Here is a 22,637-nt window from a genome sequence, read left to right as displayed (position 1 = left end):
CCTAAAGATTAGTTTACAGGTACAACCGAAGATAAGAGGCTAAAACTAGTTAGTTAAACATAGGAAAGGAAGTGCGATTTAGATAGATGGAATTGAAAGCCACATGAGTTGAATCGTTAGGAAACTCACAACTTTTAAGTTGAATCTTCTGGAAAACACATGCAACTTGAAAAAATATTTTATAGAATAGGTTTCGTGAAAATTTTACCAAAATCCACCCTATGTTCACATTCCTCAAACTTTGGAAAAAGATTATTCATTCGTATATTATTCATCGGATCAATCGTTTGTCAATCACAATTGATCGGTCATGTATAAATCATGTCAAATCGGTGCCTTCCCGTGTATGACGAACTTTCCGAAAGATGCACGTTTGCATTTCAAGTATCGACATGTGCCTAGATGGCGTGACCGATGCAGTTTTGCCTGGCATTTCACTGAATCGTCAATAATCGGGCTTGGTCGACTGTGATTCACTCCGAACGTCGGTAAACATGTTTATCCAATTTGAAAATTTTGCTGACGATCATTCAGGAATGGCGTCCTTTCGGCAAAAAAAAAAATGGTTTCGAATTAAAAATCAATTTTCTACCGGAACAGTGACTACTCAAATAGCAATTCCTGGAACATCCTTTGTTTTTCAAGCATTCTGTAATTCGATATCGTCAGAATTTTACACACGAGTTTTGAATTACTGCTTGGGGTTTAAAATTTTTACTCCGTTTCAAAAATAAACATTCATGTTGAAAGATTCTACTGCACCTTAAACATTTACTCGAGAACGTGTGTGGATATTGAATTGTTTAATTTGACTTTCAAAATTTATCAATGACTTAGTTACAACAACGTTTGTGGTAATGAGAAAAAAAGGGCTAATATAATGCTTGTAAATCATTCGTGTTTCCAAGCACGTGATTTCGATTAGAAAATTCACGTTTTATCTCTCACAAGGTTAAGATCATTTGAACGCACTTGAGAATAACAATTATTATTATTATTATTATTTATTTAAGACAACAACAATAGACTCTAAAATTTGTTTTGAATGAAAAATTATGATTAAGATTTCATATTTCGTTTTTCTAAATTTAAGAATTTGATAATCTACCATGCGAGACTCAATTGCGGCGCGTTTTCAACTTTAATCATTATTATCCCCGGAAATCATGAACTAATATTTCGAAATTCCACATTTTCTGGTTTCTTCCTGTACTATTTCATTCTCTTAGCGATTGTCAGAGAGAATACAAATCTACGTTGTTTTTGAATCTCAGGAAAACAAACATCTGTTTTTTTTCAAATCATGGCGTTTTTATGTTGTTGTTAATAAAAAGGCTCTATTTTGAATTTGGTTTTTTTTTGTTCGAGTTTTTTAGTAAAACTTTCCAAACGTTCCAAAGAAGTTAATTACTAACTGGTGCGGCCGTTTGTACACTTTAGGAGGAGATCGGAACACGAACTTAACGAAACTTAACGAAATAAATAAAAATAATACGATATAAATTAAAAAAAAAATTAAAAAAAAATTAACTCTTTAATGCAAATTAAAATCCAAATATTTCGGAAACGAGTGGAAATTTTTCAGTGATCTATTGGTAAAAAATATTCTTAGGATTCAAAAAAATCAGCTCATGGTATTTTTATTACGATATTCATGTATCTGTGAGATATCGAACAAAGTATGCGAAAAAAATTCCAAGAATAAAATTTATTAATTTTTTTTGAATAATTTCTTAGTTTTTGAAAATCGCTGGTATTTCTTCAGATTTTCAAATTCTATAATAAAAAAAGTTAACCTCAATCAATCACAAACACCTTCCTGCAAACAATTAACAAGGTTTGAAAGAAATTTACAAAATCGTATTCAAATGAATCAAGAATTTCAAAAGTTATTTTTCAAATTTAGTGCTTTTATAATCCTCAAAATGACGACTTCAAAACTGTTCAGTTGTGTTATTCGAGTTAATATGTTATTATTTCGGTGAACCAATAACTGCTTTTCTCATTTTAAATGCGTCATGTATAAAAGGGTTAACAAATCATTTTAAAAATAATAAAAATAGTTTACAAAAAAAATTAAAAAAAATAAACAAATAATAAAAGATTAAAAAAATAATAAAAGATTAAAAAAATAATAAAAGATTAAAAAAATAATAAAAGATTAAAAAAATAATAAAAGATTAAAAAAATAATAAAAGATTAAAAAAATAATAAAAGATTAAAAAAATAATAAAAGATTAAAAAAATAATAAAAGATTAAAAAAATAATAAAAGATTAAAAAAATAATAAAAGATTAAAAAAATAATAAAAGATTAAAAAAATAATAAAAGATTTAAAAAAATTAAAAATGATTTAAAAGAATTATAAAAAGATAAAAAAAATTAAAAAAAAAACAGATTAAAAAATACATAAAAAAGTTTACCAAAAAAAAAAAAAGGTTTAAAAAAATAAAAAAAAATAAAAAAAAATAATTAAAAACATATTTTAAAAAAAGATAAACAAGTTTTAAAAAATATGTTTTTAAAAAATGTAAAAAACTTTAAAAAATAAAAAAAGAATTAAAAAACTAACGAAAAATTAAAAGATATAAAAAATAGAAAATATTAAAAAAAAAAAAATAGAAAATACAAGTAAAAAATAAACAAATTTTTTTTTTTTGTAATTTTCGAAAACAAAAAAACAAGTAAAAAATAAAAAAATTGAAAAAAAAATTAAAAATAAAAAAATACAAAACAGAAAAAAAAAATTTAAAATAAAAAAATACAAAATAGAAAAAAAAAATTTAAAATACAAAAAAAAATTTAAAATAGAAAAAAAAAATTAAAATAGAAAAAAAAATTAAATTGAAAAAAAAATTTAAAATCGAAAAAAAAATTTGAAATAGAAAAAATAATTTAAAATAGAAAAAAAAATTTAAAATAGAAAAAAAATTTTAAAACAGAAAAAAAAATTAAAAAAAGAAAAAAAAAATTTAAAATAGAAAAAAAAAATTAAAATTGCAACAACAATAAAAATAAAAATTTATCAAAAAATTAAATAAACTCAAAACTTAAAATAAATTAAATAAAAATTTAAAAAAAAATATAAAAAAATTTAAAAAAATTCTAAAAAATTCAAAAAAAAATTTAAAAAAATTTAAAAAAAAAAATAAAAAATAAAAAAAATAAAAAAAACAAAAAAAATAAAAAAAAACAAAAAAAATAAAAAAAAACAAAAAAAAAAAAAAAAACAAAAAAAATAAAAAAAAACAAAAAAATAAAAAAAAAACAAAAAAAATAAAAAAAAACAAAAAAAATAAAAAAAAACAAAAAAAATAAAAAAAAACAAAAAAAAAAATAAAACAAAAAAAAAATAAAACTAAAAAAAAAATAAAATAAAAAAATAAAAAAACAAAGAAATTAAAAAAAAAATAAAAAAAAAATAAAAAAAAAAATAAAAAAATAAAAAAATAAAAAAATAAAAAAATAAAAAAATAAAAAAATAAAAAAATAAAAAAATAAAAAAATAAAAAAATAAAAAAATTAAAAAAATTAAAAAAAATTAAAAAAATTGAAAAAAAAAATAAAAAAAAATAAAAAAAATAAAATAAAATAAAAAAAATAAAAAAAAAATAAAAAAAATAAAAAAAAAATAAAAAAAATAAAAAAAAAAAAAATAAAAAAAATAAAAAAAATAAAAAAAAATAAAAAAAATAAAAAAAATTACAATAAAAAAAAAAAAAAATAAAAAGAAATAAAAAAATAAAAAAATAAAAAAAATAAAAAAAATAAAAAAAATTTTAAAAAAATAAAAAATAAAAAAAAATGCAAAAAAAAAATTAAAAATAAAAAGATAAAAAAAATGAAACGAATGAAAAAAAATGTATAAAAAAATTAAAAAATAAATAAAAAGACCCAAGTAAACAAAAAAAAAAAAAAAACTAATTAATGAACATAAATTTAAAAAAAAAATTAAAAATGAATAAAAGAAAATAAATTAAAAAGTATAAATTATAAAAAAATTAAAAAAATTAAAAAAATATAAAAAAAATTAATAAATATTTAAAAAATAAAAAAAATATAAATTTATTACCAAAAATTAAAATAATGAAAAAGAAATAAAAAAAATGAACAAAATATTTTTTTTTTTTTTTTACACATATAAAGCGGCCCACCACACTCCCCCACACCAAAAAGCTCATATGAGCCCCCTGGTAATGGACGCTTTCTGTTCTCAGCATGTCTGGCAGCAAACAAAAAAACAAAAACGCGAGCAAAATTTATTCATGCTGAGAACTTTAACAAAAATGTTTTTTTTACTTAATGCGAGGGAATGAAGCTAGACAAGTAAACTAAACTAAACTAAGAATGAATCTCAGTGGAAAGAGTATTCCTTTGAAGAGATCCATTTTTACAAATAATTAATACAAAAGAAACAAATTAAAAATTAATTGATAAAGCTAATATACTAACTAGGAAAAAATATTTACAAAAAAAATGTTAACGTTACTTTAGAAAAAAAAAATTAGTTAAAATATATGTGTAACAAAAAATAAAAAATTAAAAAATACTGGCATGATGATAAGGTTTACGACTGAAGTTCCTTGAGGTGACGTATCACTTTCGATTTGAAAATGTTGCGGTTGTTAGCATTTTTGACAACTTCTGGAAGGCAATTGTAAGAAGCAGGTCCAATGTAAGAAATTCTGCGTTGACCAAAAGATGTTAAGCAACGGCTTCGAAGCAAATGATGTGATTGACGAGTATGGCGAGAACGAGTGCCTGAGTTAAACAATAAATTTCTTGTGTTGTCTAATGAGTTCAAATTGTCGAAGACATACAATAATGTTTGCAGACTACACAAGTGGGTAAGAGGTAAAATATTGTAAGTTGTATTCGAGTACAGTAAAGACGTAGGATAGAGATAAGGAAGTTTGAATATGGTTTTTATGCAACGATTTTGTAATGTCTGCAATCGCCCGAGGATAGACAGGGAAGCCCTGCCCCATACCGCGATGAGATAGTTCAACTGAGAGTGAATGAAAGCAAAATAAAATTTAATTAAAACATGACGCGGCAAAAAAATTCTAATTCGCCAAAGAATACCACTAAAGGACGATGTTTTCTTAATAAGGTTGTTGACATGAAAACTCCACGAAAGTGTTTCATCAAGCGTGAGCCCCAAATATTTAAAGTTATCCACCTTTTCGATTATAGTATTATCATAAGAAAGGTCATTGCTGCAATAAATTCTTCTTCTTGCTGAACGAAATATCATGTATTTGGTCTTAGAAAGGTTTAGGGTCAGCAGATTGCTATTAAAGTATTTGCCAAGAATCTCTAAGTCTTTTTGCATTTTTCCGATTATGACATTGGGACAATTCTCTGGATAAAATAAAGCTGTGTCATCTGCAAATAATCTGGGGGTACCATGTAATGGCAGGTTGCATAAGTCATTGATGTATAGTAGAAAAAGTAGTGGCCCAATGTTACTACCTTGAGGCACACCCACTTCTATTTGTCCCAACGAGCTATTTATTTTATCAATAGAAACATACTGTTTCCGTCCTGTAAGATAGCTACGAAAGATGTTATTAGCAACTCCTCTTATTCCATAGCAATCCAGTTTTCTAAGGAGAACGTCATGATCAAGCGTGTCAAAGGCTTTTCTTAAGTCCAGAAACAATCCTCCTACAATTTTTTTTGTGTCTATGTTTTCAATTACCGAATCTATCAATTCACACATTGCAATAAGCGTACTAGACCCAGCTTTGAAACCGAATTGCAGGTTATATAAGATGTTATTTTCTTTGATAAAGTTATTGAGTCGACTTACCAGAAGTTTTTCGAATATTTTGCTAAACACACTAAGTGTTGAAATTGGACGGTAATTATTTATATCCGTTTCATCGCCTGCCTTAAAAACGGGAACCACTCTAGCGACTTTTAGACTTTCGGGATAGACCCCCGATACCAAAATAGAATTAAAGCATGCAGTTAAAATACGTGCCATTTCTAAGCAGTTAGATTTTAATAAGCTGCAGGGAATGTTATCAGGACCACAGCTTTTTTTATTTTTCAAAGATCCTATAGTTTGAATAACTTCATTGACTGTAGCAGGTCGTAAGAAAATGGTGTTAGGAACTCTGTTTATGAAAGATAAGTTGTCGAAAGATGGGTCGACTACAATATTATTTGCCAAATTTCTACCAATACTGGTAAAATAGGAGTTGAAAAGTTCACAAATTTCTTTCTTATTACTAGTACTTCGATTATTAACAGTCAGGTTGATCTCAGCTCTAGAATTTTCTCTGGAGTTCCCTAAGACAGAATTTATATTCTTCCAAAGTTTCGAATGGGGAGAATTGTTAAGAAGGTTTTCGAAATAATCTTTTTTGCATTTTCGTTTACATTTTTCAACTTTCTTTGAGACATGTTTCAGAAGTTCTTTTAAATAGGTATCTCCAGGGTTGTGTTTAACTCTCTTAATGTAGTTGTTTTTTAATTTAATTAGAGTTATGAGGTCGAGAGTCATCCAGGGACAAAAATTACCCTTAACCGTTACTTGTTTACTTATTTTTTTCGTACATTGCAGGAGCAATGAGCTATAAACGGTCGAAATATTAGTCAAACAGACATTCGCGTCATCCACAGTTTGAATTTGTCTGAGATAATCACTGAATAGTTGATGTAATTTTGTATAATTAATGGTGGTTTTTTCAAGATCGACTTTTTTCTTTGTAGTTTGGAGTTCAAATGTTGATATTATCTGACAATGATCGCTAATGTCACTATATATAGTGTCGTTCGTGATCCGAGGCGAATCAATTAGTTTGGTAACTACATGATCTAGGATGTTTTGGCTTGATGGTCTCGTTGGGAAAGTGTTAGTACAGATGTAACCAAGCGATTCAAGAATTAATTTATACCTGATAACTGTGTTGTTGGATTCTATATTAATCGGAATATTCAAATCTCCGACAACAAAACACGTATGATTATCTGGAACCGATGACAGTATGCCTTCAAGTTTTTCGCAAAAAGTATTAAAACCAAAGGAAGGTGGTCTATAAATTCCATGAACGTCAATGATTTGGCTATTGATGAACAGTTCAATGCTTATATTGTGAAACCCATCGATTTCAATAGTGTTAGTGACCTTGAATTTTAAATTACTATTCACATACATTGCTAAGCCGCCATTGGATTGAGATCTACATGAAAAAATTGATGAGAACCCAGGTATGTTGTAGAGTCTACAGTTATCTTTCAGCAGCCAAGTCTCACAAATCACGATCACATCAAACACTACTTTGGAGAGTTGAATTATTTGTAAAATATTATCAAACTTTTGCAAGTCATTCATACTACGAATGTTCCATTGGAAAATCCGCAGAGTTTTATTACTAACATTACTTATTGCTAAATTAAAATCTTCTATGCTATCGTTATATCTATTTTTTAGAGTATCCATTATAAAAATAAAGAGAAAACTAGACTAAATTTATTTGCTATTTTGTATATGTTCTCAGACCCTCTTACGCTTAGGCGAAGGTGTTGAGTTTAAAACGGAATGGTTTACATTGTTTGGTGGGAACATTAACTTTGTCATTATGTGGTCAAGATCTTCTCTGTTTTTAACATATTCTGGTTTAGAATTATCATCTTTTTTTAAAAGTATAACGCCATTTCTGCCAGGCCAGATATATTTCATGCCCAGCAAATCCTGAGACTCTCGGAGTTCAGTGAGAAGTTCTAATGATAAAGGAGTTAGTTCATCGCGAATCATAATATTTGAAGATCTACCATTTATGACAAAAGAAGGGTCAACAGCTGTGGAGCAGAGTTTTCCAAAGGCAATATTAAAAAAATTAAACAAAATTAAAAAATTGGAAAAAAATTTAAAAAGTTAAAAAAAAATTTAAAATGTTAAAAAAAATTAAAAAAATTAATCCAAAAATTAAAAATAATAAAGAAATTAAAAAGAGGAGAAAATTTAAAAAATGAAAAAACTGAAAAAAAATTAAAAATAATTATGATAATAAAGTGAAAAAAAATAAAATATTAAAAACCAAAATTTAAAAAAAAATTAAAAAAATAAAATTAAAAAAAAAATTAGAAAAAAATGAAAAAAATTTGAAAAAAATAGAAAAAAATTAGAAAAATTAAAATAAGACAAAAAGGAAAAAAAAATGAAGCAAAATTCAAAATAAAAGAAAATAAAAAAAAATTAAGATGATAAAAAATTTAAAAAAAATAAGAGGAAATGAAAAAAAAAAATAAAAAAATAAAGAAAAAAAAGAAAACAAAAAAAAAATCAATTTAAAATAATAAAAAAATGAATTTATCATTAAAACAGAATAGTTCATTGAAAATTTAAAGTAAAAAATCGGAAAATCTAAAAAAAAATTGATAAAAATAAAAAAAATAATTGAAAAAAAATTAAAAAATTAGATAAAATTTAAAAAAGAACTTAAAAATGGAATAATTTTCAAAAATCGAAAAAAAAATAAAAAAGAATTAAAAAAGAAGATTGAAGAAAATTAAAAAAAAAAATAGAAAAGAAAACATTAAAAAAATAGAAAAATAAAAAAAGGATAAAGAATGAAGAAAAGGAATTAAAGATGATAAATAAATTGAAGAATAAAATTTAAAAAAAAGTCCATCAAAATATTTAAATAAAAGGTTTTTATTTCAAATATTATTTTATTCTCATAAAATTTTGTTTTAAAAATACAATCAGGTCCTTGTGAAGATACCCGAATATAAAAGGTAGAAAGAGCTAAACTAAAACCAAACAAAACAAAATATAAAAGAAACAGTATAAAACAAAACAAAACATGGTAACCAGACAAAACTACATAAATTTAAAAAAAGAACAAGGTTTCTGAAAAACTTTTTATAAGTGTCCATCCAGGTATTTTGGGAAAATTGTTAGAATTTTGGAAATTTAAAATTCTATTCTATTCAATTTATCAAAATACCAAAATTTGTTTTTTTCTCTCTCAATTAAAAGAAATAAATTAGTAGATCAGAACATGTTGGAACATTCCTTCAATTCTGGTTGCAAAAGCCTGTCCCCAGTACGTGTCATTTTTCTGAATTCAGGACTTTCAGAAGACCGAAATTGTTTATTCCTGAAATTTAACTCTACCGATAAATGGTCACGTACTCATTTCGGACAGGCGTCTATGGCGTTTCTACTCAGTTGTACTAGCAAGGTGATAACAACCAAATTCAAAGATAACCAGTATCGGATACGATCTTTTAATTAGTGATTTTTCCCTGTCTTCAAGCCTTAACCTGCTTGCTGGAGGTGGTGGAATCAACCTTGTTTTTATTTTTTGCGCATTGTCTACGGGTCCATATGGTTCAAAGTATATATTGCAATAGGAATCAATCACTAGCTATCAAGGTTTTCAGAAATGTGCCCCGATTTATGCGGTAATCAGCAAAAAAATTTTCGTCGTTGGGTTACCGCGCGTTTTTTCGATGATTAGATAAATGAATTTTAAAATAAACCTTTGAACAAAAGTTGTCTCCCTGGTTGGTGGTATCGGAATAATTGTCTCATTATTCCCTTACTCAACTCACCAGCAGTGTTTTCATCCAAGTTGTTTGTTTTTAGGGTTTTTTTTACGTTGCGGTCAAAGTTTGTAGTAAACACGAAATCTGCGCTTTCTGGTAGCGACAGGCGCCCTCCAACTCGTAGGTGTTTGAACCGGGACAACGTACACCATTAGCAACAGCGATGGCCATTTTCCGTTGGCAGAGACGCATACTAGCCAAGTACACAGTAGTACATTTAGGTGGAGGACACTGATCTTTCCATGCGGATCTTGATGATGACGATGATGAAACGATGCGGAATGCAATTGGATACACAAGGATGCAAAATTACAAAAAAATCGTCACCAACCCAAGAGAACATGAGCTGGCGAAGAAAAAGTGCCAAGAGATTATTAATAAATAGTAACCTAATTACGGGTTTGTTTTCGGTGACATTTTCTAGACCAGTCGTGCAGTGTGTGAATTCGTTTCACACCTTCTTCAAAACTATGAAAAGCAATATAATACAATTGTCGAAAATAGTAAGCAGTAACAATTGGACTGTACTGCGTATTCCTGAACTGGTTCGCTTGGTCGGTATCCGGACAAAATTCGTACCCAGCAGCAGGACTCAAACCGTGCTAATTTAATTCTTTAGCAGCCGTTAACTTTTGAAGCAAACAACGATAGTTAGCACGTAGGACAGAGATTATACGGGTGACTACCCCGGGACGTCACACTGGATAATGCAATCGCAATTACGTTTCATTTGCCTTCTCGCAAGATGATTACATTGTCTCGGACTGCATCGCGCAGAGTTTCCCGGTATTTACCGTCATAGGCTTGCTAACGAGTCTGATAAATCCCGTGAGTTGCCACAAGCCTCACGGATTACTACGCCTCTTTGTGACGACCATCAGGCAGGGATGACGACCCTTCTCTGGATCCGGAAGAGTGTCACACCTTCCCGATTCGAAATACCAAAAGCGTCGTCGATGTCGGCTGCTTATCTCAACCCGGTTCATACCAGTTTAAATGGAATTTTCCGCTGACAATCTGGACGGTCAAAATTTGGCAAGATAACGTTAATTGCAAGAACCAACCAAGATATTTCGCGGATCATCTAAGCACGAAAAAGTTATACCTATCAAATTGGTGGAACGTGGTAATTTTTCTGGCATGACTATACATGGGCGCTGCCAAGTAAAACCAGAGTCGCGGCCCATTAAAATGTACTTAAGCCGGTCCGAACTGGAATTATCATTGTTGTTGCTGTTTTCTGCCATGTGAGCAATGAAAAGCTATAAATATGGTTTATTATTTTGCATTAATAGCACATGCGATAGAACGGGAATGAATAATCTCTGGCTGAAGACTGTTATTAGCATTTTGGTAGTGCTTATGAACGAAACAAGACTGGAAGCGTTATCCGAGATCACTGTAAATTTGACTATACAAAATTAAACGAAGGATAGGAACTTTAAAAAATAAGTACTTTACAAAGCATTTATAAAATTCGATATTTGTAAGGATAGGCCTTTCGGAAATCGCATTCGTGCCGTCTATGGAGGCACGTTTTGTCTTGAAGGATGGGACATTATCACTACCTACTGGTCGAAATCACCCGATTCCGAAAAAGTATCCCCGGAATACACGAATAATATGAAGAAAAAACAACTTGGTACGGTTTCAACTGAACTGCGATCAACCGAACCCTGACGCCTTCCAGATAGTGGGACCACAATGGCGGTACCAGCCTATCTTCGAATTGGAAATTTCTGCTTTACATTATATTTTTAACAAGTCTAGCAAGACAATCACAGTTTTTTCCGAGCAAAAAGAAACACGAATCACAACAACTGTTTCCGCGCTTGATTTTGCCTGAGGCCATGGAACCAATCGAAACTTGTGAGGATTCTGGATTGCCATTCGTTCGGGAGATCATTGACGTCACTCACTGTAGAGCAGCCGATTACCAAACTCAAGCGAGATTACAATATGGGTTTTTGAGAGGTTTCTGCTTCACCGACCTTCCGGGATGATGATGGACGGACATCGCTGGGGCAGGAAGCATAAGTTGTGCCATGTGATTGCGCTCGTTCTCAATTATTATTAAGTAACAGCAGCCTCCAGTGATCCTTGCGACTACTGACTGAGCTTTTGAAGGTTTCGGTTATCGGCTTGCTGCTGCTGATGTCTGGGGACCAAGGTTTGACTAGAAGGTTATGTTTTGGACTGGTTTTGTGAATGACTTTAATTTTTTCAATTTTGTTTTTGAAAAACAACTAAGATTCTATTGAGTTACATTTCAACAAGTGAGTTCGAAGGTTTTCTCCAAAATATTTTGAAAAGAAGAGGACGGGTGTCTTCGATGTCTTCCTTCTTTTCAAGGGTTATTTGAAGGTGTCTTGTCAAATTCTTCATTGATGCTAACGAGTGTTTTTATTATTTTCCATCTTATAAAAGGTTGAATAATGGGTTTTAACCATTCAATTTGTATTTTATAGAAAGCAATGGATGTCTTCAAACCTTTTTTTCTTTTATAAGGGTTTTATGCAGGTTTTCAAGCAGTTTGGTTTGTATTTCATTAAAACTAACTATTCTATTCAAAGAATTCTTTCTTTATAACGGTTATTTATAAACTTGTTAGATGTAAATTTTTATGTCAAAAGCATTTGCCTTTGTGTGCTCTTTCGATACTTACTACCTTCATTACGTGCCGTAAAAAGTAAACGGGTAAACGTCCTTCGGTCGGTGAGAAACACGCGAGTACCAACCATTTGTTTTCCCGTAAATCTTCGAACCGATGATGATGGGATTGTGTGATGAAAAATAGAACTTCGCGAGCTGGTAAGAAAAAGACTAGTCTCTGTTATGTTGTGTTTGGTCGATGAACACAAGTAACGACAACAGCCGCAAAAACGTTGGGTGGAAGGAACTGTTTTTCGCAAGGAATCACAAATCAGCAGCAACCATAATAACAGTAATAATTCCGTCGATATGCCATGCAACCTCAGTCACGATTGTTTATTCGGGACCCGAAATTGTTTTATTAAGGAACGACAAGAGATAAAAAAAAACTACCGCTCTGAAGCGCCGCCGTTGTGCTAAAAAGATACGCATGGTAATAAAAATAAAAACTGGTGCAATCGCAGCCATTTTTTTGTCCTTAGTTGAGCAAGAACATGTGATAGAAGCGTGATTCGCACACGATACTGACCGATGATCACAGCTGCCAAGTCAAGCCGGGATCGTGTCTTGCGAATTTATTTTTGTAACTGTCAATTAATGATAATAAACGAGTTAAAAGGGGGAGTGCCCTGTTTTTTTCCCAGTGATCGCTACAAACTGAATAATTTCTGTTGATTTGAATCCATGTCTGAATTTGAAAGAATTGGCTAAATTTGTTTCTTAGACATAAAACAAAATTATCTGTTTTTTCTCTATTGACCACCAGTCAGCGATGAATGATCTGGTGAGCATTGGTTCGGAAAGTCAGCGGATGTTGTTTACAGCCTCCGACGCCATCGATTTACAAATATAAATTTATTTTTAACCGATTCCTAGTGAGAGATAATGTCGCCATTTCCATATCTAATATGAGTATGTACGTAAAGACTAGAAGAGAAAAGTCTGTGGCGTAATACCTGCAGCAGTGATCAATCAGGATCTTTTCCGTAGTTACAAAAGTCACCTTGCGCACCGAGCTAGGCCCATCGAGGTGCTGGCCTATTTTAAGCCACACCAGTCAAATATAAATCATTCAAGAATGTCATTCTCTAAAGCTGCTGAAGCAGCCACCCTTCTTAGTATAACGTTAATCCAGCTAACCAGTGCAACTTTAATTGCACTTTGTTGTGATAAGCGCAACTAAACCGGTTTACAGGAGGATTAAACCGGTAGCGATTCACGTACACATCAGTTTGCTGCAAACTAGAACGCTTGCAACAAACAACACCCAGCGATGATTTAGCGCCTTTTCGTCCGAATTGATTAAACTATTTTGAATCTGGTTCAGTTCTGGAGGCGCAATAATTGGAAGGTTAAAAACTGGTGATCCCCAGAGCTTCGATGATAACCTTGAGGGCGAAATTTCTAGCGAATTCACGTTTTAGTGGCGATGAACTATTTTTACTTGTGGCACTTAAGACGGTGTGAAGCGCAATAGTGCATTCGACAACAGATTAATTACCAGGAAACTAATTGTCGAACGTCGGAAGATGAGCACATTTTTGTTGGCATTGAAACTCATATTATTTTTTTTTTTAACAAAACATGTCATTTTGGTATAAATAAATCTTGGCACAGTTGACTAGTGGCAATGACCTCTCACTTTCGTATGAACGTCGCCAGTTTTGTATAGGTTAGTCTAGTTTCAATGCCAAGATAACATAATACGTGATCCTATAATACGCCAGTTTTAATTTTAAGTTAAGATGAATTAGTTACTGCTGATAACTTCCTTGTGTAGATTTTTTTGAAAAATTTAAATCGATTTTTAAACTAAATGAAAGTTACACAACAATATCTAATCATTTTATTTTTCTCTTTTTGCAGTCTCGCAGGAACTGCCGGTGCCGTGGTAACATGCCCGCTGGAAGTGGTCAAAACCCGTCTGCAAAGCTCGTCCGCCTCGTTCATCCACAGCATACCGGCGACGCGTGACGTAGCCAGCGCCATCACCAACAATGGAGCGCCAAAGCTGACCGGAAACGAGCTGCACCATCACCACAACGCCCAGCACCGGGTCTGCGCCAGTACCATCCTGAGCCGCCGGCGACCATCCGTGAGTTGGTTTATTTAAAAAAAAATCTAAGAAAGCACAAACTGTCATGTCGCTTGAGCATGTATTACCCAAATCATTAGTTCCTTCGACCACTTTATACATATGTAGGAACAATTGCTAGGATTAAACTCTGACAGAGCTATTATTGTGAAACATCCTCCCCCAAATCGGATTCGATCCGGTTTGCTTCTCTGAATCTTTGTTTATGAGCAGATTTGCGGTTGCATTCTCGCCTTGCAAGTAACGATCCGGTTAAGTAGAGCAACCTACGAGCGGATGAAATTGATTTCCTCCTCCCGCTCAGCGTGGCACCAACGAGAATAATTAGCTTCGATTTTTCACAATCACACCCGTCATGATCACAAAAACTTGTTATTCTCGATCGGCGGGACATCGTGGTGCCTACCACTGATAAGCGAATCCAAACGCCTGTTTTGATTAGTTTTGAGTGGAGGCTTAGCTTAGGACGGATTGATTGAAATACAAAACAGTGGAAAAGCACAATTCTTCATGTCATAATCTGGCTTCCACGCGTTTCCACTATCATCTTCAACAAGGGAACATATTGCGGTTTCATACCACAGTGATGGTAACACGAATGTTGGTTTAGTGATAACCTTTGAATTACTCTGGTCGGGGTTGCGGTGTCCGATCGGGGACTGTCTATTCGAAACTGGTTTTGCGATGGTTTTAACCGGATTAAGAAGATGCTCTCTACAAGCTAGACTAGACTTTGGCAATGCAACGCCGCTAACAGCTCTGTCTAACAATATGTTCTACAATAGCCAATTGATAGCCGCCTCGCGGTTGGGTAATCGGGGTGCGCTAGTTCGAGTTCGAAGGGTTTCTTAGATTAGGATTTGTTGCCGAGCTGAACCGGTTTCGCATTTTTTGAGATGATGCAATATCATTTGCTCATTTGATTTTTTGTCGAATTTTTTGAACATCTAAGAAGTGCAGGAAGTAAGGAACACGCGATGATTTGACTATTTTCAACAACCATAATATCCATTCATCAAAAAATTTGACATACATGATTTCCAAATGAATGGAATACATAGTTACCTTATTTAAATTTGAAACCTTATAAGTCAAATTGTTTTCATTCCTTCGGAAGTTATGATCAAACCCCATTATGCATGAACATCCCCCATGATAGTGCCCCATTGGCTTCATTGACTGCAAATGCTTACCTTGGTCCTCGTATTCGTACACAGGTTTTCGCTATCCCACAGTGCGGCCTCTCGACCTCGGTCCAGTCCATCTCGATCTGGCAATGTTTGAAGCACATCGTTCAAACCGAAGGTAGCCGGGCCCTGTTCAAGGGTCTGGGCCCCAACATCGTCGGCGTCGCGCCGTCTCGTGCCATCTACTTTTGTGCATACTCCAAGGCCAAGAACGCGCTCAATACTGTCGGGTAAGTTCAGTTGTCAGACCTTGAAATTTTTATTTTTGTCCAATAATTTTTCTTTTCGTTACAGTGTCATTCAGGCGAATTCGCCTATAGTGCACATAATGAGTGCTTCCTGTGCCGGTTTCGTCTCGGCGTCGCTCACAAATCCAATTTGGTTTGTCAAAACGCGTCTACAGCTGGACTATAACTCAAATGGAGCAAAGATGACGGTATCCGAATGCATTCGAAGGATCTATGAAACACAAGGCCTTCGCGGCTTTTACAAGGGCATTACTGCCAGCTATTTTGGAATTTCGGAAACGGTGATCCACTTCGTGATCTACGAGGCGCTCAAAAAGAAACTGGTATGTATCCTCTGGGCATGCTGGCATTGTTTAACCGACATCTTTTCTTCCCATAGTTTTATGTGTTCGCTTCTTTGCTAATCCTAACATATGCATTGAACGTGTGTGTGCTCGTCTGTGTGTTGTCCACTGATATCACACCGGCTGAACCATCACCACCTTTTAAAAAAAGACCATCTTTCATGAAGAGCGCCCCAAAAGCGTTCGAGATGATAACATGAATTTCCGGAAAAGCAAATTCTGAACGAGCCATATGAGCCGTGGAACTGTTTTTCAATTGCTTAATGAAATTGGTGAGCCGAGCGCCCGAGCCCCAGGGCGCCCGCTAGCGATCCCTAACTGAGATGCGGTGCGATTGGCCATATCTTAGTGAAGGAATCAGTCGTAAGAGCCGACGGTAATTTGCTCAACCCTAAATTCTCGTATACACAGTCATAGTTTTGTAGGTTCTCATGTGCATGTTGCCCCCGGTATCTCGTGGGAGATCGAAGGAGCTGAAAAGAGAGGGACCCGAATCTGGAAAAAAGCCGTCCATTGTGTGCGTTCGACCATCGTCTTGTGGGTCTGTCCTGTTTGCGAGTCCATTTCGAATCGTCATTCGCTGTCATGTGTCGTGTGTCTGGTCTGGCGGGATAAACAATACGCACACCCCTTGGGAACTGAGAAAAGAAATAAGCATGTTGCTCGCGCGCTTGGGCCAGGTAACTCCTCTAGGTGAGACAAGGTAACCTGGATGAGATGTACTTGCTAGCTCAGGGGTTGATCTTTTTTCTTCTTCTTTTGATATACAAGTAACTAAGCTAATCGATGTAAGTTCAACTAAATTCATTGTACGATACAACGAAGAAAAAAGATCAACTCCTTAACATTGTTACAGTACTATCTTAAGCTAACCCCATTCGCAACGGCACATGCCCCATCTGTATCGCCTAAATTTCTCGTATGTGTATTTTTTCATATTTTTTAGTCTCAGACAATCGCAATTTCACACGAAACTGTCATCGTTCGCCCCTCGCCCTTCATCATCTGTTTGTAGGGAGAGTAATCCGAAAAAACGGAAGCTACAGTATGAGTTTTATACGTATCTTATTTATTTTAAAACCAATCATCTATCATTTGTGTTCGTTTTCTCGAAACATCAAAGAAAATCAATGAATGCCAAGCGGAAAAATGCTTCGATCGTTCTTCCTCTTGGCATTGGCAGCGTGCATCTTGCATGGCACAGTCCGCAAAAGGAGTGCGCGTGCTAGGACCAGTCGAACCATACTAATCGTGTACCGTGTGGTTCTCTCAACCCCCTTAACACAAATAGAATGAACTTCGCCAAGCGCACAGCCCCAGTGACGACAAGACTTCCCGAGATTTCATGGAATTCATGGCGGCTGGAGCCACTTCGAAGACCATCGCATCGATCGTGGCTTACCCACATGAAGTGGCCCGCACGAGGCTGCGCGAGGAAGGCAACAAGTATCGCAGTTTCTGGCAGACCATCTTCACCGTTTGGAAGGAGGAAGGCAGGGCTGGATTGTATCGGTGAGTCTAGCTCTTTCAAGAACAAACTCATTAACATTTTCAAATCCGTCACGTAACGCATCGTTTCTTCTTTTTAGCGGTCTCGGAACGCAGCTGGTCCGGCAGATACCGAACACTGCTATCATGATGGCCACCTATGAAGCAGTGGTGTATGTGCTCACCCATCATATTGAGAATCCGGAAAATCTAGTTGTCGGCAACTGAGACCAGGAGCAGTATGGCGGAGCCGGAAGCGGACGCTGTTTTCCGGCGCTGACCGCGATGCTTATCCGCGACCGAACCAACGGTAGCGACAGCAAGTGTGATGATATCAGGGAGCCGATTCAGGAAGGACTGGAATCTGCTTTCAATGTACATTGTATATGTGATTTTTTCATAGATCTCTAAGGGATCTAGCTTACTAAAGAGAGAAAGAACCAGAGAACGAGCTGTGCGATTGTGGAGTACTTTTTTGTTTTAATTTTAGTGTTGTTTATATGAAAATTGTTACAAATATTTATACACAACCGAGGTTTACACTATACTGAAAACGAACAAATCGTTATAGGAAAGCTAGCACGATTATCATAAAGCGAACCATTTGGCATTAAAGGATAATATTCAGTGCGATTATAATTTTTCCTTTATAAAAATTACAAACCTAGAATGACTGTAAGAGACTGATCGGGTTTTATTTTGTTTTAAAGCTGTTTTGTTTCAGTCCCTTTCTCGGTTGGATTTTATTTCGGTTCTACGGAAGAATATTGTTTTTTCTGCATACTTTTTTTAATTTACAAAAAAAAATCAACAATTGTTTCGGGTGAGATATAAGAAAGGTTGATAAAATTATATTAATTTTTTCATTGAACTTAGAAACCCTTTGAACTGATTTGTAAGGTTTCCTAGTACAAATGTAATCGTAGATACAAAAGTGATAGGGTTAGCAACCAAAGCCGAATGAAATCTTCATACAGCACAACTAAATATCTTCCATTGTAAAAGGGAAGCTTAATAATGCAGAGCTAACTGTCGTGGAATTTATTTTATTTGGATGAGTAAGGCTTCGGATAAGCAATTTATCTCACTTTTTTTGGTCAGGATTCTTTATTTCAGTTCACCCATAAAAAATACTTTAAAAAATGTTTTGAATTCATATTATGTATTTTGATCCACGGAACATGAATTGAGTTCCTTCTTGTGTAAATAGTATATTATATTTTATTTTCTGGTTTCAATTGATGAATACCGGTGCTGCTTCAGATAAAAATTGGATAACTAAATATAGAAATTAATGGCCTTTCTAGGGCTCTATTTAGTCAAAGTCAAGTCGTGCAAAAATTACCAATCTATTCAAAAGAGTTCACGAAAAGTACTAGCATTTATCTAGAGCTTCTTATGAGGAAACCATTAGCCTATGTGTCATGATCATATCACACCTTCAGAAAACTAAATTGGAAATAATTATTTGAAAAAAATAGAACCATCATCTTACTCGACAAGTTTTTGCCGACTAGAAGACTTTTAGATGCTGTGATTTATATTATAGTAATATTTAGAAACATAGTAGTGGTATACTTTTTTCGGCTGTACTCAAATAGGCGTACAGTGTCACTATATTGTGAAATTGGATTGCAACAAGTTTAGAACCGTTGCCAGATGTAGTCCATTGCAATCAACATCTGAAAACAACAGATGAAGCTTTTGTTTCCGCTTTCCACTTTATCGCTCAATTACACTAATAATCTTAAAAAAAACAAGCACATATAAGCGCAAACAATTTTAACAGTATACAGACAAAGTACAACGAATAAAAAATGTGCAAAAAAAAAACTCAAAAGAGAACCAATTGAAATGTGCCAAGTTTTATTTTTCACATTTCCAATACGTTGTTGTTACAGCTTAGGATCTTAAAAATCAGCAATGCGGAATGCTAACAAAACGACAATGTTAACGATCCGAACAGGAGGAACACTTGTAACAAATGTTAAACCAAAAACATGTGGTTCTAATGCCTGAGCACGAGAAGTGTGTCGTCTGTTTTGTATTGGCATATTTTGAAGTTAGGTGTTTAAAAAATAGGCGAATTGAGTGATTAACAAAAGGTGGATTCTGGATTAAATCGAAAAGAGAAAGACGATGCGAAACAGATCTGGTAACATTCACATTTTAACAAAATAGTTGTATCCAATGTAAAAAACCTTATCGTACTATGATTCAGCAAAGTAAAACAGAACAGAATATAACCCAAATTTAATGATATACATAGAGATATATACACAACGCTTGCACGAAAATCTAAAGCAAAAATGAACACTTGTTTCATTTGATAACATTTATAATGATATTAATGGGAAAATGTATTAAACATTGTTTATTTTTGAAAACGATATTGAATAAAACCGTAATAACGTAATAATTTGGTGTTTTGTTAAAAAAAAAGAAACATAATTAACTTTCAAATACCTGTAAGAATTCTACTCGACGTAACCTCTTCAATGAGCTGACAAATAGACTTCCGGTAAAATGAGAAAATATTTAATATTTTGTAGAATTTTCAAACAAAAGATCTCGCCGAAGAATAAATTTGGTTATGGTAGATTTGCTTCAATTTAATGACTGCATTTTCTTAACTTTTTCAATTCATATCTAAAGAGCGCCATACGTTATGGCACAGTCGCACACATGCGATATTTTACAAATTGAATCTAGAAAAAAAAAACCGTATGTCTTAATCCTGACAGCAAAGAATAAGTAAATTTAAAAGTTAAACAAATTTAAACAAATCGCAGTATTGGTCTGTTCGACTGACATCGTTTGTTCAATTAAATCAAGAATTTGAAATTTTATATAATCGAAGAAACAGATGGATAGGCGCTCGTCAGTCAGAATCTAAAACTTGAATGTGTAGTAGGTTTATCTTGTCTGCATCTTCAATAACCGGGGAACAATAAAAATACACGAAAAAACAAGCTAATACTGCCTCCAAACAAGTTCCTTTATTTCTGCTGACGGCGTTGAATGACTATATTACCAAAGAAGTATAAATTTCTGTCGTATTTTAAAACTTAACTCTCCTTATAGCCTGCCTCCAATTTTAGAAACACGAATAAGCTGTTTATTAACAGCTATATCCTATGAGCACGTTTTCATAACTGAGAAGATAGAATGAACTATAAGACCGAGAAGTGGACATGTAAACAACCCCAACTCACCAATATACCGATGATTGTCCGCTTCAAGGCAATGCTCATAGACTAAGGCAACATTCATGAACTCTCATCTAACGACTTGAGAACCGAGATATCTTTGCAATGACTCGAACTTCCCCCAAAAACGACTCTTCTTCGCGACTCGAGACCTGATTTCTCTTCTTACGACTCGAGATCCGACCCTTCCTCGCATTGCCTCGAAGTTGAGGTATGTCCTCTGCACGACTCAAGAGGCCCGATCTCCCATCTAGCGACTCGAGATCTGACCTGACCAGGGTTGTCAAAAATTTCAAAAATCAAATTTTCAAAAATCAGGGAACTTGCGAAATAAAAATCAGGCAAAATCAGGCTACGTAAAAGTAACGGAAATTTCGCTCATAGTGAAGACCTTTTTTCTTGGTCATCGCTCCACATTTTCACTCCAATATGTGTTGTGAGCCTACTTAGTTGAATAATTCTGCTGCATCAAAGCAATCCCTTCAATTCTCTTTTTCAATAAGAATTAACGGGAATCTTTCGATTGCTTTGATTCAGCCACTTTTTCACTTTTTCACTTCAGCTGTGGTACCTACTCCAGTTCTTTACTACCCATTTTTCATGACATTCGCAAAAATCAGGCAAAATCAGGCATATTTTCAAAAATCAGGGAAAATCAATGGCTTATCAGGTTGTCAGGCAGAGCCTCGAAAAATCAGGCAATGCCTGAAAAATCAGGCACATTGGCATCTCTGGACCTGACCTCTCTTTACTCGAAGAAAACACTTATACCTCTCTTGTTGATTAACACGTTCGTCGCCACGCTCATTTTGGTAGTTTCACTAGCCGGGCCCAAAGAAATTGTCGGAGTGAGAAAGTAAAGGGGGGAGAGATGAACTTCATAATTTGCAACGTGTGGCTAAACTGAGCGGATAACTTGAGTAAGAGAGTGTCATGATGTGACGGGGCCTCCCAGGAAATACACCCGTCACACGAATATGGGTCCCATGGCGACGAACGCGTTAAAGGCCTGATCTCTACTCTTGCGACTCGAAGTCCGACTTTTTACCGTTAAGACTCGGGGTTGACCACATGAAACTTTCTTCCTAAACACTCGAGGTCTGACGACCTCTTATCCCCAGGATTCGAGGTTCGACACACGCGCGGGACTAAACGCAACTACTTGGATGATTCCCGATGAAGACGTCATCCTACACCGACTCGAATGGCTCACCTGGCGTCGAGAGCCACCCGTGGGTATTCCCCGATCGTGGAATAACCCTTTCCCAACGCTTTCCACTGCGAAGAAGGGAATAGTCTTATCCCCACAGCTTCGATCGTTGGGAACCGCTATACTCAGATACTCCCCGAAGGTGGAACATTCTACGCACCTTATCTTAGCCCCCCGTCGATGGGGTTAGTAAGTCTGAGTAAGTCTGCATGGTGTGACCGATCCGTAACCGGGTTAGGTCAGTTCTCTGTCTTGTTTTCAGGAGAGGTTTTTCACCTCTCTCAGCTTGGCTCGGTCCGGTTGGTTGCCCAGTTTTTCTCCCAGGCTCGACCAAGCTGCAGTGTTGCCCCAAGATTAACAGTGATAAAACTTCTCGTCACTGTTCTATTGGATTAACAGACAAAGTTGATAACTATTGTATTACTTGATTTGTTCGTCTTATTCGTTAACATAAGCCGTAGAAACCAATAAAAAAACTGGAGCAAAAATTTTAATTGAAATGATAACAATACTTTCGCTTTCGCGATTCCAAATTTTTCAGTTTTCCAAGTCTTTCTCTCGATTGGAATGACAGGTCGAAAATTCCAATCTTGTCGTGACATTTCGCCTATTTGTTTACTGAAGTCTCTTTAAAAAT

General features: G+C 34.0%; 1 protein-coding gene across 7 annotated transcripts in view; it reads left to right on the top strand.

The window, feature by feature from the left end:
- The window catches only part of LOC129749200 (mitochondrial carrier protein Rim2-like), a 44,009-nt gene extending 24,009 nt beyond the window's left edge, over window positions 1-20,000 (top strand). Inside the window, exons 2-7 of one of the 7 annotated variants that reach the window (XR_008737956.1) lie at window positions 14,086-14,314; window positions 15,532-15,731; window positions 15,796-16,072; window positions 16,129-16,456; window positions 16,519-16,786; window positions 17,385-17,521. Coding sequence is in view for 1 of the 7 variants with exons in the window: in XM_055744126.1 (XP_055600101.1) it covers window positions 14,086-14,314; window positions 15,532-15,731; window positions 15,796-16,072; window positions 17,385-17,605; window positions 17,683-17,809 (1,054 nt within the window). In the remaining 6 variants the exon portion in view is untranslated. Of the gene's footprint in view, window positions 1-14,085; window positions 14,315-15,531; window positions 15,732-15,795; window positions 16,073-16,128; window positions 16,797-17,039; window positions 17,139-17,384; window positions 17,606-17,682 lie in introns of those variants that run through there. The other 6 variants (XR_008737955.1, XR_008737954.1, XR_008737953.1 and 3 more) reach the window with 6 other exon arrangements.
- Window positions 20,001-22,637: the final 2,637 nt, after the last annotated feature.

The sequence above is a fragment of the Uranotaenia lowii genome, chromosome 2 (genome assembly GCF_029784155.1).
Source record: "Uranotaenia lowii strain MFRU-FL chromosome 2, ASM2978415v1, whole genome shotgun sequence".
In the NCBI taxonomy this organism is placed as follows: domain Eukaryota; kingdom Metazoa; phylum Arthropoda; class Insecta; order Diptera; family Culicidae; genus Uranotaenia; species Uranotaenia lowii.
Note: the sequence above shows the minus strand (reverse complement) of the source record. Positions and strands in the feature narration are given on the sequence as shown.